Below are 18,439 nucleotides of genomic sequence, written 5' to 3' on the forward strand. Positions count from 1 at the left end.
GACATATTCTCCTCCTTACACTTTCAAAATGTTATTTTGACCAACTAGAAAAAAATGGACAGCTAAGGAAAGATACAAAGAAACTGAAGCCATAAAGCAAAAGTTGTAATGGCATATCCCCAGGGTCACTGCAGAATTCTTGTTCTTATGCATTGTGTTACATCATCAGAAAAATTAGCTTGCAAATGGAGCAACTGGTTGTTCCCTGTGTACATGAGATGCTGTTAAAAGGACAGTGCAGACTGTTCTACACATCGACATCTCTAACTGCCTTATTTTTCTGGGTTGTCATTATATAGAGAGACATGGTAATATGTATGCTGGACTAGATGGACAGTTTGTTCTGTCAGGCTCTACTTTTAAGTTCCCATGTGCAGACATCACATAATTCCATTATTTGTGGCTGTGCAGATAAAATTCCTCTTCTGATGTAGGGTTGTTATTTTTTTTTAATATCCAATGGAGTTATAGAACCATCAGGAAGGCAATTAGTAACCCTCCGCAATTCAGCCATCACACGTGGTTGGATCCACCTTTTCTATATATGAAAAATGGAGGGAGGTGTCCCCTTTGATTGTGTTTAGGACCATGAGAACAGCATGGACAAAGAAGGCATGTGGGGGAGGGGGCTGTAGTAAGGAGGGGGATTAGATAAGACTGAATGGGGGAAAAAAAACCCTGGCTGGATTCAACCTATAACTGGCTGGATTCAACCCATAGTCCTCTTCTAATTCAAGATGTTGTGGGTTATTGCATTATTGGTTTATCAGCCCGCTGATCTGGATAGATTTCAACCTTGCTTTCATTAGCAGGTCAGAAAAAAGCTACATAGAAGAGAATAGGAAATTATAGTATATAGGGAGGGAGACCACCAATTCTGCTTTACAAATTGCAATAGGGGCAATTGTGTGAACACACTCCTCCTACACTGAATTGTCTCAGCCTCCTGATGTACTCTGAGTTAAGTCTGATGCCAGCTCTGAACAAATAAAGCCCCCATTTTAACTGGATAGAAAAGAAGAGGATTGCTGTAAATGCAGTGTCATCCCTTGGTGTCCTTCCAGGCAGTGTTCCAGAGTCTGTTCAGCTGGCAGACAATTCCCATTTCAGGATGTGTCATCTGAAGTAACCTTTTACAACACTAGGCTAACCAGCCTTCATATGAATCCTTTTCTTTTTTGTTAAGGAGATAGAGATTTCTTAAAATTCTGTCCTTATTGCAGGCTTATTCTGTGACATTCTCAAAGACATACAGGGCAGAGGAAAGATAAAGTATCGTCCTGCTTCATGGAGGGCAACAGTACAGTCCAATTTGGTATTCATCTCTTGTGGTTTCTCAAAAAGCTTATTGCAGCATATGTAGGCATAAAGCAGACTTGAAATTTAATGTTAGAACACACTCCTTACATGCAGAAGGTTCTACTATTAATCCCTCAGAAGAGATTGTGGTAGACTCTGTATGAAGCAACTTTATACATAACAATTAATAACATGTAAGTTTGGAATCTAGCCCTGTCCCCAGCTCTGAAGAGTAGTATCTAATTCACTAGATACATTTTATATCTTTTAGATACATATACTAAGCAATACAAACGGGTCTCACAAAACGTTTTTTTACGAATGTATTATCTACTATCAGCTCTCCCGGAGGTCCTTGTGAAAGATCAGAACATTAGTCACATCTCAATAATTGTGTGTTCTATTGACATTGGCTGAGGATTGCTGATAACATATGGTGACTATTGCACAGCTGCATTCATCCAGACAGGAGACTATGATACGCTGACCTCAAGACCCTTCTTTAATTTAAAATACAAATGCTGTAATGAATTCCTTCAAATATTATTTATCTCTGGCAGCTTGAGTCTATCCAAGTGACTTTGCACAGATGTGAGGATATTGGGTTTCTTTTGCCTTGGTGAAGCAAGATTTTTTTTTTCTTGTACTGTTTCAAGGCAGATGAAGTGTGCCAGTTTCCAGTTGGGTTTACAAATGAATGAAAGTAAAGCTGTAGAAATGGTGTTGATAGTATCCTACCTGCAGGTCCAGAATCTGGATCTCACCTGCACTCCCCCACCCACAAAATCATTAAACACATCATTAACTTCAGTGAATATTCTTCTACTCACCAAACTCAGAAGCACACAAATTTCATGTTTATAAAATAGAACAACATATAAGACTTCTACAAAGAATTTCTTCAATCAGCTTTGCATTATGCATGTTGGAACCTGTGTGCTACACTGCTTAGAGCAGGCTTTCTCAACTGGGGTCTTGCCACTTAGGGGAGAAGTTATTTAATTTCAAACATTATCAGGTGATATGGCTATATATGGATTTGTTGACCACCACCCCCCTCCAAAAATGGCCAGTGATGGGCCTGGAGAGGGTGGAAAGGAGTACCTGTCATAAAAATCCTTGCTGGCTGAGCCTCATCACGCGTGGTGCCAACTGGAGAGGTAAGTACTCTCATTATAACAACTAGACATATTGGAGTAAACTATTGCTTCAGTCAGTTGCAACTGGGAATATTTTCCTGGTTTGGGCTGTCCATTAGATAAGGTTCCACATGATATTGGGCCTTGTGCTGTACAGGGGAAAATCTACTGGTCGTTCCCGGCCCTAGAGAAGCGTGCCTAGTCTCAACCAGGGCCAGGGCCTTTTCTGTCCTGGCCCCCACCTGGTGGAACGAGCTCCCGGGTGAGCTGCAGGCCCTGCGGGAGTTGTCAGCATTTCGCAGGGCCTGTAAAACAGAGCTCTTCCACCAGGTCTATGGTTGAGGCTGGGGTTGTGAGGTACAACGTTGCCCCCCCTGGGGGATCCAAAGTATACATAGCCTCTCTCCTTCTCTATCACCTTGTTAGGTAGGGATGGAATGGGATTGTGGCCGCCATGTTGGGAATTTTTAATGTCTTTTAAGGGGCTTTAACTGGGGTTTTAAGACTGCTGTTACCCGCCACGAGCCTATTTAGGAAGTGGCGGGAAATAAATCAAATAATAATAATAATAATAATTCTTGACAAGTAACTTATTGACAGGTAAAATGCGGTATGGATCCTAACTGACTGACAGGTCGTACCCAAAGGGTACTTGCTAATAGTTCAGCATCATCTTGGGGAAGAATGACAAGTGGAATGCCCCAGGGATCTGTCTTGGGGCCTGTGTTGTTCAGCATATTTATAAATGATTTGGATGAGGGATTAGAGAGAGTACTTATTAAATTTGCAGACGATCCTAAACTGGGAGGGAAGACCAAAACTGAATACAGGATGATCTTGATAGGCTTGAGAATTGGGCTAAACTAAATGAAGTTCAATAGGGACAAATGTAACATTCTGCATTTAAGTAGGAAAAATCAAATACACCAATATAGGATGGGGGAGACTTGTCTTGGCAGTAGCATGTGCGTAAAAGATCTAGGAGTCTTAGTAGACTACACATTGAACATGAGTCAACAGTGTGACTCGGTGGCTAAAAAGGCTAATGGGATATTGGGCTGTAACAAAGAGTATCGTGTCCAGATCACGGGAGGTGATGGTACCGTTTTACTCTGCTCTGGTTCGGCCTCACTTGGAGTACTGTGTTCAGTTTTGGGCACCCCAGTTGAAGAGGAATGTAGACAAACTGGAGCATGTTCAGAGGAGGGCAACAAAGATGGTGAGGAGTTTGGAGACCAAGACACATGAAGAAAGGTTGGGGGAGCTTGGTCTGTTTAGCCTAGAGAGGAGATGACTGAGAGGGAATTTGATAACCATCTTCAAGTATTTAAAAAGCTGCCATATAGAGGATGGAGCAGAGTTGTTCCCTCTTGCCCACCACCACCTTGCCCACCAGGGATGGACCAGAACCAACAGGATGAAATTAATTCCAAAGAAATTCCATCTCAACATCCAGAAGAAGTTCCTGACAGTTAGAGCGGTTTCTCAGTGGAACAGGCTTCCTCGGGAGGTGGTGGGTTCTCCATCTTTGGAGATTTTTAAACAAAGGCTGGATAGCCATCTGACAGAGAGGCTGATTCTAGGAAGGTTCAAGGCGATGGCAGGTTATAGTGGATGAGTGATAGGGTTGTCAGTGTCCTGCATAGTGCAGGGGGTTGGACTAGATGACCCAGGAGGTCCCTTCCAACTCTATTATATGATTCTAGATTTTTCTCCCCCCAATGTATCATTGGAAGCTCTAAACATTCTCCAGTCTTGTTTTAAGTCTCCTTGACTTGAAACTCTCCAATTAATAGACACCAGTGCAAATGCTACTCCCAGCGTATAGTTGTTATCACTTTATTTCTGTCCGGAAGTGATTGTTGCATTAGGTTTACTGTATAAATTAGTTGAACCACATACCAGGGATGAAGTTCTTGGCAGCATCTTTGATGCGGATTCATCGTGCATGTGGTTGGGCTCATTTACGGAATAAGTCCATCAGAAATGTTATAACTGCGGTATGGAATGCTGCTGCTTACAAAGCTTCTTTTCCTTCTAGCTTCCTCTATCGGTAATGTTTGAGTCATTCCTAGAGAATTTTTTGCTTAAATTTACACCAGCTGATTTTACCTTAGTTTAAACTGTCCAGTCTTCCTCCAAACTTCCAGATTGCAGACCTGTATTCCTGGTTGAAATAATTACTATTAAAACTAACTAGCTGCATTTCTTCAACAAGATCATTTCTTCAGAGGAGTTGGTTTCTTTACTCAGGAACTGATGAAGAAGAAAGTCCTGCAAAGACTTGGAGGAGACTTTGAGATATCGAATGTGGCACAAGACTCTGTACATATACTGGAGTAGTTGGGAATTCTAATGCGTTGTGTACCAATCTCACGTTTATCTCAGCATTCTACCAAGGAGTACACGGTGGGGCACATATTTCTTTCCTCTTCAGAACAGATTTTTGAGGCTGAGCTGCAATGACTGGCTGAAGGTCACCAATTGCTTCTAAGTATTTGAATGGTGGTCTCTCCAGTCTAGAGTTATCAAGTGGCTTAACGGAAACATGTATTGTCTCCCTTTAATCAAGTCTTAATGGGATTGTAATCAGGTTATTCTGTTCACTGTCATGCCATGTAATAGGATTGCCAACAACATAGAGATAAAATGCTTTCTCTCTACCCATCTCTCTCCATCAAGTCATAGAGTAAACTATGGCAAAAGACGCTCAGAGGTGGTTTAAACTGCCTGCTTCCATGTCAAGACTCTGGTATATCTTGAAGGTCTCCCGTCCAAATACTAGCCAGAGTCAGCCCTTCTAAGAAAATGAATGCTTTAAGATTTTCATTGTGGAAGTAAATAATATCACCTGGTTAATAATAGCCCATTAAGCTTCTATTAAAGGAGCAGGGCATTTTTCTCTAGCCCTTTTTGAGCCTGTTCTAGTTATAATTCACAGCAACTGCCTCCTGTAAATCTCTTTTTGGGGACTAGCTATCCTTGGATACCCAGCAGAAAGTGAGAGAGCATTCAACTTTTTCCCTTCAGCTTTTACATTGCATCCTGAATTCTGTAGCGTATACCAGGAATTCATGGCAGGGGTCAGTTTCTGCATGAAACTCTGTAGATAATTTGAAGCATTAAGAATTCTGCCTTTGTAGTATCAACACTGATTCATCAGTCTACCTTTGTTCACTGAGTCTGAAGTCTTCCAGGAATGCTGCTGTTTTTTAATTCATAGATACCAGATCAGAGTAGTTCATAGTTATCAGTTAAATATCAGCCGTAAAACCCAAAGTTTTTGCAGAAAGTTAAAAATAAACCTCTTGGAATGTGTGACGATATCTCAGTGTTCTTACATATGGTATTAATTAGAATTGTTTGGTTTACTACCCTGATGACCAGAATGTGTGTCTCTTTTCTTCAGAATCAGTGCAGTTGATACACAGCAAATCTAAAGCAGATTTACTTGAAAGTAAGGTTAACTGAATTCAGTGGGATTGCTTCCTGGTTAATACATTTTGGGTTTCAACCACTGTGTTTGCCTTAGTGTTTAGTAAATATCCTGGCCATGTTTTGGAAAAAAATATTCAAAACATAGAAGGATGACAGGGGGAGTTCTGCTTTTCATGGTAAGCTTTCAGGCCTATTCAACTCCAGGAATGTTCAGTCTCTGCTATATACTTAATTAGTCCCATATCCAGTTGGACCCTAAGAGTTGCTGCTGTGGCTGGCAACTGCTAGATTAAAACTTTTGTGTGCCTCTTTTTAATGATAGGAATGGAGCTGAGATTGCCCCTCCTATGTAGTTTTAGGAGCTCTAGATGAATGTAGAGGTTATGTCCTCATGTTCAAGGTATGTGATGTAAATTGGACTTGGTTGTAATACTGGAGAATGCTTCACTAGGTTAGTTTATAACTAAGATGATTTTGCCTTCTGAATTGTGGCTGAGTTTGCTATATGTCAAGCAATTCAAATGCTATAAATTCTCACAAACTACACAAAAATTGGGTTTTTTTAAAGCACCAATTCTGATGCTATTCATTACTTTGGTTAAAATACTAGAAATTGGTAAATATCTTAATACGGTTTAAGTTTGATAGGGAAGCTTGGTTTGAAATCTTAGAACCAAACTGGTTTTTAAGTTTTAACTTTTTCTTTTACATAATCTTTTAATTTTGTGTTTTACATAGCTTGTACACTGCCCTGAGCCAGCTTGCTGGGAGGGTGTTCTAAAAATCCATCTAATCTAATCAATAAATAAGAGTTGAGCTCAATTCAGTTATTCAATAGCCACACAGCTGAAAAAGATGAGACCATTTAGTTTCAGTATCTTAAACTCCTGCTCCCCTTCCCCCGCTATTTTCCTTTGTTGACACCATGTTGGGAGGGAAGCTATTTTCCCATTTATGCTGCTCCATGTGGAATATTCTGTGCATGTGGAAGGGTAAACATGGGAAAATAACTCCCCTCCCAGCTCTGTTTTCCCAGAAGCATGATAGGGATAGAGGAGCCCTTCTACCCCCTGTGGTTGCAGTCCTTAATTATATATATTTTTAGCAGCCATTCATTGCAGCTGCTGTTGGGCTATCCAGGCCCAAGTCATTAAAAACCTGCAATTCCAGTTTGACCCATTTAATTGAGTGAGATCTACACTATATAAGACTGTAGAGGATCATTGCCTTATACTAGGTTTAGTTAGGGTGTTCATATATTTTTATTTGTAAAAAAAAACTTGGCAAACAAATTATTGTGCTTCAGCCTGTCACCTTTGGAATGGTTATGCTGGCTTGAATGTGATAGGGTCAGGCAGTAGTTAATATGGTGCTACTTGTTCTTTATTTTAAAATTCTGATAAATATATCCCAAGCTTTTGGTGAGAAAGAACTATGGCTTTTTTTAAAATTGTGTTTCTTGTTTCGTAAAACCCACCTCAAATTACATTGCTTTTTGGAAACAAATTGAGAGTATGAATCTTCTGAGAAACGTGATACTAGTCTGTAAATCCTCAACAGCAGCTAATGTGTAGAATTCATTTAGACTTCATTCATGTCCTTATAACTGCAATTCTCCAATGGTATTGCCACATAGTTTAAAGAGATCTGTACTCCACCCAGCCTCCTTGACCACCAAAATCCTTTAGCCATTGTGCTGCTGAAAGCTATTGTCACATGATCAGCAGATGATGGTGGAAGTTTGAAAGTGAAGAATGCTTGTTCTCGGTGGGGAGTGTTCTTTCCTTTTGTCATTGGCAAACTAATCAACCTTATTTTGATTGCTTGGCTGAACTATAATACTTCTTCCAAATTATACCAGCAAGCCCCTTCCCCAGGGGATGTTGGGCAATCCCTTAATCTCTCATACAATTGGCAACTTTCTTCAATGTTATAGTATCACTTCTTTTAAGAAATAGAGGTATTCATCGTTTTTTAGACATTTTGTTGGCTAAGGATATAATTTTTACTAAAGGCTAAAATCTGCTTTTAGTTGCTCAGTTGTAATTTGCATGTGCCTGTATAAGGAAGTTGAGTCTGCAGACTATTTAAGCAGGTCAAAGACCTAATAGTATCTTCTGCCAATGCAAATAGAAGATATTCTGAGATTGGCTGAGTAAAACATGTATCTTTGTTTTTCAAGAGATGCGCAACCACAGCACATTTTTCATAAGTATGTAGGAAATATTATAAAGGACCTAGAGATTTTAGATAAGCATCTATGGGTTGATACTAATATTTAATTTTATTTTTTTTACTGTAGTTGACAGATCGTAACCAGAGGGTACTTGTTAACGGTTCAGCATCCTCTTGGAGAAGAGTGACAAATGGAGTTCCCCAGGGATCTGTCCTGGGGCCTGTGTTGTTCAACATATATTTATAAATAATTTGGATGAGGGTTTAGGGGGAATACTTATTAAATTTGCAGATGATACTAAACTGAGAAAGGTAGCAAACACACCGAAGGCAGAATCAGAATACAGGATGATCCTGATAGGCTCGAGAAGTGGGCTAAACTGAATAAAATGAAGTTCAATAGGGACAAATGTAAAGTTCTGCAATTAGGTAGGAAAAACCAAATACACCAATATAGGATGGGGGAGACTTGTCTTGGCAGTAGCAAGTGTGAAAAGGATCTAGGAGTCTTAGTAGACTACACATTGAACATGAGTCAACAGTGTGACTCGGTGGCTAAAAAGGCTAATGGGATTTTGGGCTGTATCAAATGGAGTATTGTGTCCAGATCACGGGAGGTGATGGTACCTCTTTACTCTGGTTCAGCCTCACTTGGAGTACTGTGTTAAGTTTTGGGCACCCCAGTTGAAGAGGGATGTAGTCAAACTGGAGCGTGTCCAGAGGAGGGCAATAAAGATGGTGAGGGGTTTGGAGACCAAGACGTATGAAGATAGGTTGGGGGAGCTTCATCTGTTTAGCCTAGAGATGAGATGACTGAGAGGGGATTTGATAACCATCTTCAAGTACTTAAAAGGGTGCCATATAGAGGATGGAGCACAGTTGTTCTCTCTTGCCCTGGAGGGATGGAGCAGAACCAACTGGATGAAATTAATTCAAAAGAAATTCCATCTCAACATCTGAAAGAAGTTCCTGACAGAGCAGTTTCTCATTGGAACAGGCTTCCTCACGAGGTGTTGGGTTCTCCATCTTTGTAGATTTCTTTTTTAAAAATTTTTTATTATTTATTATATAAAGCATTTACAGAAAAGTAAAAGAGAAAAAAAAGCGACCAGCTGATATGGTTTGCCATCCTCTTTTAACATACATATTCAGTTCCCATCACATATTAATCCTAATCTAGAAGTTTTTACCATCCTTCTTAGCGAAATGATTGTTAATACATATGAGAGTATAATCTGTTATAAGAATATATTCTATTATTATCTTAAGTGATATAAAGTCGGTCCCATTCATATATTGGCCCTGACCTGAGAGTTACTACTGCTGTCTTGTTAATACATATGAAGTATAGTTTGCCGTCCTCTTTTAGCATACATATTAACATACATATTCAGTTCCCATCACATATTGATCCTGATCTAGAAGTTATTACCATCTTTCTTAGCAGAGTAATGGTTGATACATATGAGGGTATGATCTATTATAAGAATATATTCTATTATTGTCTTAGGTAATATAAAATCAGTTCATATATAGGCCCTGACCTAAAAGTTACTGCTGCTGTCTTTCCCACAGGAAACCAGGAGAATGCTCCACTGTTCATCACATCCTTCAGGTGGTCGCAGAAAATGAAATTGTATTTTTTCCCATAGTGTCGCCTGATGATTCCTGTATAGAGTATTTCTGGTGGCCCTTCTGTCAGGGCCAAAGAAGTCTCTTGCTTGATTCTTGCTTGCAGTCGCCTTTAAGTAGGCTCTGTATACTTTGTCAATCCGGATCTCTTCCTCTGGTCGCACAGAGATATCTTCTGATAGCTTCCTGCGTGCTGTCGCCTTTGAATAGACTCTATTTATTTTGTTGATCCAAATAACTTCCTGCTCTAAATAGACTTCCAGGTTTTTGGTGCTTTTCTTCCTTAAATCTGTTTTCCCAAGTTCTTCCAAGGTGCTTTTGATTTTTACGTCCCTAGCTCTCTCCCCCTCCTGTTGATTAACTTCCAGACATTGAATTCTCGTTTGAAGTATTGTTGGCTGAGTTGTGTTTTCATCAGCTGTTTTTTCCAAACCATCGGTTCTATCTAAAAGCTCTTTCTTAGTCTTTTGGATTTCCTTTTCCACCTTGTTGACTGCTTTCAGTATCTTTGAGTTCCCTTCGCATAACAAATGTAAAAGCTGTGCCTTAGTTAATTTTTCCATAGTTCTAGGCAGTCACAGATTATAAACAGAAAGTCTCGTGAGGTCTTGCGGGATCTCGAGCGATCCAAAATTATCAGTTTGTCGATCTCTGTATCAAGTCAGCGTCCCCCACTGACCTCTCTCCAACAAATCTTTAAAGTCTCTCTTTTCTTTAAGCTCTCTCTTTGTTTGATTAATGAGTGTGATTAGCTGGGAGCCTCCCACTTAACGAAAGGATTCACTTGTAAATTGGTTGAGGAGGGGGGGGAAGAGCTTGTGGGGAAAAAACAGAAAACTCACAGTCTTTACTGTTGCAGACTGTTGCAGACTCCGGCTCCTGTCAGTCTGGTAAAAGATGATCTGGGAAGAATGTAGGGTCAGCTGGTCGTTTCAGGCTTAGGAAGTTATTTACGACAAGGGCGCCATCATGACCTTGAGCACATGCCGCGGCGATCCGGAGAACTCAGTCTCCACGGATCTGTAGGACCCTCAGGGTGCCGTTCCCGGTTCCTGGGGCGACCGGCGAGCAAGATTTGCGTATCTGCTCAGGTCTGCCAGGTGCGTTTGCTCCTGACCCTCAGCATGGCTTAAGAGCCGGGCAGAAGCCTAGCTAGTACGGCGCCATCTTCAGTCGTTCTCCCCATTTTTGGAGATTTCTAAACAGAGGCTGGATAGCCATCTGACAGCTGATGCTGTGAAGGCTTAAGGGGGTGGCAGGTTCCAGTGGATGAGCGATAGGGTTATGAGTGTCTTGCATAGTGCAGGGGGTTGGACTAGATGGACCAGGAGGAGGAAAGGAATACAGTCCAGTAAAATTCCTGGACTGTATAAAGTCCTTTTAGAAGAAAGGTGATCTATACTTGCAATCTGTGCAAAATGCTTTACCTCTGCTTGGTGAAAGTTTGGCAGGGAAAATAGGAAGAAACCTCTGGTGGTCTCAGGAAAAGAAAATCAACATCCTTAATGTGCTTGTTAGTTCCGTTTAGCTGGTCATCCTGCAGTGCCGTGAAGTCTCCTGACAAATTTGCCAAGTTAACCTCAGAAGTGATGCTGACATCCTTTAGTCTAGTGCCTTCCCCCAGCATCCACTGGGAAAAGGGTGCTCTGATGATGGAGAAGGTCAAGACATCTTTGCAACTGTTTTTTTCCTTCCTGTGAAACAAAACAGAAGTCCAGTGGCACCTCAAAGACTAAAAACATTTATTCCATTATGAGTTTTTGTGAGTCAGAGTTCACTTTTTCAGATACTGTAAGCAAAGAAGTGAGCTCTAACTCATAAAAGATCATACTGGAATACATGTTAGGAGGGTTGCCAACCTTCAGGTAGTGGCTGGAGATCTCCCAATATTACAGTTGCTCTCCAGGGGACCAAGATTAGTTCATCTTGAGAAAATGGCCTCCATCCCCCAAATCTCCAGGGAATTCCCAACTTGGAGCTAGCAATCCTAGTAGTTAGTCTTAAGGTTTCACTGGGCTTCTTCTTTGGTGTGTTACCATAGACTAATATGACTATCCCACTGAAATTTTCATGGACATTCCTTTCCTCTTGCATTTATTTATTGGGGTGGTGGTGGTGGTGGTGGTAAAGAAACTAGTTTAAGTTCACAAATCGGAATGAATCTGGGTTGTATCTCAGCTAACATAAGCACTGGGGGCATATTTATAATCATCAAAGTGTTATAAAGTTTGATTTGTGAATCATTTTTGTTTGCTACTTGATCACACATTTCTGGACAAGGTCTATTGGGGATATAGTGAGGACAATGTTGGTTCTCTTTATCTTTTTCACATGCACACATCCCACCCTGCCAATGGCAAGAACATTCCCTTGTTAGTCTTTAAAGTACTGCTGGACTTCTATTTTACTTGGTTAAATCAAGCTAACATGGCTTCTCCTCTGGAGCTATAATGGTGGAATTATCCTAGCAGGAGATCTACAAAGCTGACCATACTATCAAGCGTGTTTCTTATGATCTGTTCCCAGGTGTAGCTCTAAATGAACTATATGTAGCATTATGGTATGACTTTCATCACAAAACAGTTGGCACGTCAAGATCTCATTTGCTTGAGATGGATGAATCACTAATCTTATGCAGAATATTGTTTTCATTGTGAAATGATTGCACATTTCTTCTTTTTCCTTCAGGCCATATTGGTTTAAATCTCTGACCAAGTAGAATATGAAAGCTGTAGCACTGGCTTTCTAATGAAAACTTGTTTGTTTTTACAAGGCAAGGTTGTGACCTTCTGGACAGATTCTCAGTAAATTACTCACAACTGAGTTGGAATAGAATTCCAGATGTCTTCATTCTTATGTGAATTCCTGGAAAACATTTTGTGGTAGTTTATTTTACTGGTGTACCAGAGGGCTCATATTGAAACTGCAAGAAAGACTTTTGTGATGTGATCATGTACAACAGTAAGCGAGATCATGGGCATTAAATATGGATATTTTGCTATTTCATAATTATGCATTTCTATAGCACCATTAGTGTGCTGGCATTTGGCATAAAGTATGTGTTTGGGATAAACAGTTAAGAATATTTCACCAGCATATGCTAAATTGTACGTCCCATTGGTGAGCAACCAGGGATAAGCTCATATGGAGGGGGAAGCATGCAATAGTCTTGGCAGCTTTGGCTTGCACCCACCCTCCCCTCTCCATTTCCAGCTCTGAGTAATTTTTTTTTTTTAAAAATGGCACGGTCTGCATTGCAGCACAACTGCAAACCTACATTGTCAAAGGTAAAATAAAATCATCTTTTAAAGTGTCCATGGTATTTTTGGGATCAGGCAGGCAAAACACAAAACAGGAATCCCAAAAGGGGAAAGGAATGCTGTATCATCTGGCATTTCTCTAGCAACATGGCAATGCTTTTGTGCCCATCCCTAATCCCATCAAGGGGTTTTGAAGACAAGTGAGAATCAGGGGTGGTTTTCCTCAGTAGATTCTTCCTTGGCTGTCTCCCATCCAAGTATTGACCCAACTTAGCTTCAAAGATCTGATAAGATCAGGCTACACTATACAGCTTTCCCTCCCATGACGGGAAGGAGGACATCATACCTCCCAAGAGATTCTGGTGTTGCTAATTGGATTTTCCAGTGCTGTAAATGAAATGAGACAACCACATTTACCCTAATTTATACATGAGTCTAAAAGTAACATTCATAAGTGACTTGTCATCATCACCATGTATAATTCTGAAAAGCTGGCCCATATGAAGCAGGTTAGGCCCAGCCACACACAGGTAAAGTTCAGATCAGGTGATCTAGGAACATGCTTCCAAACCAAAACCATTGTTTATTGATTTAATGGTAAAGTAAAACAGGAGTCCAGTGGCACCTTAAAGGCTTAACACAATTTATTCTGTGAGACAGAGCTTTGTTCCCCAGATGCACTAAACTGGACGTTTATCTGGCTGATGCAGTTACCTACTGTGCGGAGATAACCTAGGTTTCTCTGACCCCCAGCTTTGTACATATGCCAGCTCTATTAGACCCCAGAGATACAAACTTGGTAGCTTGCTTGCCACCTCCTGGAGTAATTACTATTTGGAACAGGTTACACTACCTTTTAAAGTCTATGGGCACCTTTGGAATTCTCATATGGGATGGAGATCAACCACAGAAAAGCAGATATTGAGCCTATGCATAATTCTAATAACTCTTTGACAGCCCTGTTTAATGATATATTTTTGCATGTAAAATACTTCCTTGCATAAACAGAGTTTACCTTAGTTTATTTGATGAAGAACTTTGTCTTATGGTGTCAACTGCTGCAAGCACCATTTTTAATAATCTACACAGCCAATCAGAAGCTCTGCTCGCTTTCTTAAAACACGTGGGCATCAGGAGCAATGTCAGCAGATGCCACAGAAGCCATGGGTTGGAGACCCTTACTAGATAGGTGGACTCTTAAGCATATGTCTGTGTATGCTAGAAAAAGCCAAGGTGGTTCATTTTCCTTGGTTGGGTCTGTATGATAGTAAGATTTCACATAGTGACTGATGTGTGCAGAAGATAATTCAAAATGCCTCTCCCTGTCAAAATATCAAATATTGTTTTCTGTATACATACACACATGCACACAAGTATTGAGACTTATCTACAAAAGTGCAAACTAGAGACTACAGGAAACATTTAGATGCAAGTTCTTGCTAAGCTAAACAGTGGGACTGCATACTTGTTTCCATTGGAAAATCAGCCTGTTCCACTCTCCAGTAAGCAAATGGACTTGGCAAAAGTAGATATACTCTCTAGTTGAAATTAAACAAGAGATGACACTATTTTCCTTGATTAACAAAGGTGTTTGCCAAGTACGAACAACAAAAAGTAGTGCTCCTATCCCTGGTATTCCAATGGGTAATTGTGAGGGCCATTTGCAGTGCATCTTGCCTCTGTTAATTATCAACAGGGTATCTTAATCCATGATTACTAACAATAAATAGTTGCATGGCTATATGTCTGCACTGGGCAGCTCACTAACACTGGTGTCCTTATTTTGTCACACATTGAGTCACATTTTAGCAGGGCAATAACATCCCCTTGGCTTGATTTCTGCAAGTCTTCAGTTTCACTGTTAGCGCTGAGAATAACATTCCTTAATATTTTGGCAGTTCCACTGAAAGCCCTGCAAAGTGAAACTGACACTCTTTTTCCGGCTTCGATTTGGCTTACTCTTTCTACTGTGTGCATGTAGAGCTCTTAATCTGATCATTTCCCAACTACATGGGGCTGTCCTGCTTGTGAAACCATAAAACAGCAGAAATACTTCTTGCTGGAGCGTGTGAGTTTTTCTCAAAAGAAAAAAAAAAGTTTCTCAATAGTTACAGAAGGCCCTAGCTGGAATATTAATGCATCTTCATCATCCCCCCTTTTCCCCTGATTTTCTGGTGTGTGTATGAAAAGGTCATAATAGTGCATAAATTCTATGAATGCTAAAGAAATTATCCTTTGCTCAAAAATGTTTTAGCAGAGAAATAAAATATGACTTGAATGAATTACTACGGTAGTTGGTTTTATGGGGTACACAATCATTATGTGCACAGACATATGTGCAAAGACTTTCTGGTGCCTAGCATATCAAGACTTTGAGAGCTTGCATGATCCTTCCTGCTGTGAAATCAGGAAGAAGAGACATGTTGCTATTTAAACAGTGGCGTTGGCAAGTTCTGCAATGAAGGGTAGAGAAAGAGACTAGTTAGCAGTGCAGACTGCCAGACGGGCTTGTACTTCATCATAGGTAAAGCTAATGTAGATTGTGCTCCGAGACAGAGAACACCTGTGCATATGTATGTCGGCATACTCCATCCTGTTTCTTTCAGTGAATCGATGGGGGACCACTTGTCTTACATCCTGGAATGGCTGTGCAAATTATTCTTTTGACTCCCTCCATGCAAGGTGTCCATGTATGCAGTGTATACCTGCTGAAACTAATTTGGAGGAATCCCAAGGATCTCTTTGTCCACCCTATATAGAAGGCTAATTGTGTACGTGTGTGGCTTACTTTCACTGCTGCTGGGTGAAAAAATATAACTTGAAAGCTTTTCAAAATAACACTGATATGTGAAAATGTGTACAAAGATGCCCAGCCTGCAAGTTTATGATACACAGCATTCGCTGCTTTTATGATAAGTGCCTTATTCCGGTAAAGTGGCTCATGTATTATGCACCCCTGAAAAATACTTTGGAGGGAAATTGCCCTATGTCAAAAACCCTTGGTTTCTGGCATGGTAAGTAGTAAAAGTAAATAAATTGTGGACAGTATCCTATTCTGAGTAGTTCAGCATCACCACTTAACACTTTATATTTTAAACCAAACACTTCACAGGTTTGGCTGGTCAGAGAACCCCTCTTAGGAATGCTTATGTTTCTGTCTACTCCTTCCCACAAGCCCATCATGAATCATAAAAAGAGTTTTGCCCTGTGCTATTTATTTAAGGGGCATGGTGCTGTTTAAAGGTGAAGTATCACATTTCACAGCTGTTTGCTATCATCAGGCCATTCATTCCAGCCATGCTAGTCGAGCTTCTCTTACAGGACATTCTTGGATTGGGAAGGCATATTCAGAAAGAAAATGCTAGGGGGGAAAGGTAATGAATTCTTTCGAGGCAGTTTAAAGAAGAAAATGTGAGTCAAAATTGTGTGTAGCTGTAGGCATACCTGATAATGGAGGGAAAACTCTGTGCAATGACTGCCTTCACTAGACTATCTGGGTGGAAGGGCAAAAGGAGTGGAATGTCTGTGTGTATTATGAAAAGAAGGAAATTGCTGTCTGTACTCTGAGCTCCATATACCCAGCTGACAGTTTGACTAGTGAACACTGTAGTACAAAGGCCACAAAGAAGAGAATTGTAGACTCTTGACTTAAAGTAACTTGGCAGAGATCAGAAAAATTCTTCAGGGATACATATGTGGGTTATAAGTTGGCTACTTTTTAACTGGAGGTTCTCTGCTTTATTTCAGGAGGGTGTTCTCAGAAAACAGTGGCTTTAAGACAATCCACGAAGAAGTAAATCCAGTCTACAGACGCAGTTTGTTGGATCAGTTGAAAGTGCTTTCATGAGTTAACAGTGGGCCCAGATCCACCCATCATTCCCTGCAACCAGGTATTCTGCAGCCGAGCAATGGGCCAAAAAATCTCAGGGAGCATAAAGTCTGTTGATGTGAGGGAGCCCCCTTACAGACCTGTCAAACGAGAACTGCGGGGTCCGGATTTCTGCAAGCCTGCACGTCTGGACATGTTGTTGGATATGCCCCCAGCCCATTTGGAGGTTCAGTATAAACATGCTTGGAACAATGAAGATCGATCCTTAAATATATTTGTGAAGGAAGATGACAAACTGACTTTTCATAGACATCCTGTTGCCCAAAGCACAGACTGCATCCGGGGCAAAGTTGGTTATACGAGGGGTCTACATGTCTGGAAGATTCACTGGCCTACCAGGCAACGGGGGACACATGCTGTGGTTGGAGTGTCAACAGCAGAAGCTCCATTGCATTCTGTAGGATATACATCGTTGGTTGGTAGCAATAATGAGTCATGGGGCTGGGACCTTGGACGCAACAAACTTTACCATAACTGTAAAAATCAACCTGGGGTGACGTATCCTGTATTTTTGGAACCAGATGAGTCTTTTGTACTACCAGACTCCTTACTGGTGGTTTTGGATATGGATGAAGGGACACTTAGCTTCATTGTAGATGGACAGTACCTTGGAGTTGCTTTCAGGGGACTAAAAGGGAAAAAACTTTACCCTATAGTCAGTGCAGTTTGGGGGCACTGTGAAATTACAATGAGATACATCAACGGACTTGATCGTAAGTGTCTTATGATTTGTCACAATTTATGTTCGTTATTTGCAACTGTCTTCGCTTTCTTCTTTTTTCCTGCATGGATTTTGAGGAACAAAGTATGGCTCTCTCTTTTTTAGGGGGGGGGGGAGTAGCTTTTTTTGTTATATGTGCCCACCTGAAAAGTCATATGGCTGATAGCTGCAATTAGCAGTTGCAGTCACATTGTGGCGGTGGGATCACACAAATGCCCTATGATGTAGAATGATGATCAACACACTAACATGTACTATGAAAATCTGTGCTGTTTTAATCTATCTTTCTCTCTTTGACAAAGCTTTGTTTTTGCAAAAATAAATTAAGACTGAAACCTCTAATTTTGAAACAGTATAAAGAAGTTGCAGGAGCAAATAACTTATTGTAATCCTTAATGAGGAACCTGGTTTTTTATTATTGGGTTTATTTTTCTTGTGCCTCAATTTCTGATGGCTTGGTCTTGAGAAATTCTTGTGGATTGGGATATGTTCATGAAGAATGTGTGGGAGAGTATAAGCACATGTTTAGTTCTGTGTTGCAACTGAATTTCTTGTCTTGCATGTCCCCCATTACACTAATGGACTAAACCAAACACTGGTTGTGAGTCATTCTTGGATAGGCTTGCTTCTGTTGTGAACCTTCTAGTGTTACATTTCTTTATGTCATGCCATTCATAGGCCTGGTGCTATATTAATGAATAATGCAGGAAAGCAGGAAGTACTTATTTTATAATAGAAAGCACCTGGAAGTCCTATCCAGAAATCTTTGTAGTAAAAGAATAAAATTTTAGCTGCGGCTCAGAAGTAATATGACACTTAAGATGAGATGGCAGTATGGTAGCATTTAGTAAAATGTTCACTATGGGCTCTTAATCTAAGTAACTGG

The 18,439-nt window shown here is 40.5% G+C and overlaps 1 protein-coding gene across 5 annotated transcripts in view; it reads left to right on the forward strand.

Annotated features, from left to right (window-relative positions):
• The window catches only part of SPSB4 (splA/ryanodine receptor domain and SOCS box containing 4), a 192,778-nt gene that overhangs the window by 120,514 nt on the left and 53,825 nt on the right, over positions 1-18,439 (forward strand). For 3 of the 5 annotated variants that reach the window (XM_077348943.1, XM_077348944.1, XM_077348942.1), the window contains one exon: positions 16,691-17,545. In XM_077348943.1, the coding sequence (XP_077205058.1) occupies positions 16,852-17,545 (694 nt within the window). In that variant the 5' untranslated portion in view covers positions 16,691-16,851. Of the gene's footprint in view, positions 1-5,413; positions 5,439-5,499; positions 5,522-16,690; positions 17,546-18,439 lie in introns of those variants that run through there. The other 2 variants (XM_077348946.1, XM_077348945.1) reach the window with 2 other exon arrangements.

The sequence above is a fragment of the Paroedura picta genome, chromosome 8, assembly GCF_049243985.1.
Source record: "Paroedura picta isolate Pp20150507F chromosome 8, Ppicta_v3.0, whole genome shotgun sequence".
NCBI lineage: Eukaryota > Metazoa > Chordata > Lepidosauria > Squamata > Gekkonidae > Paroedura > Paroedura picta.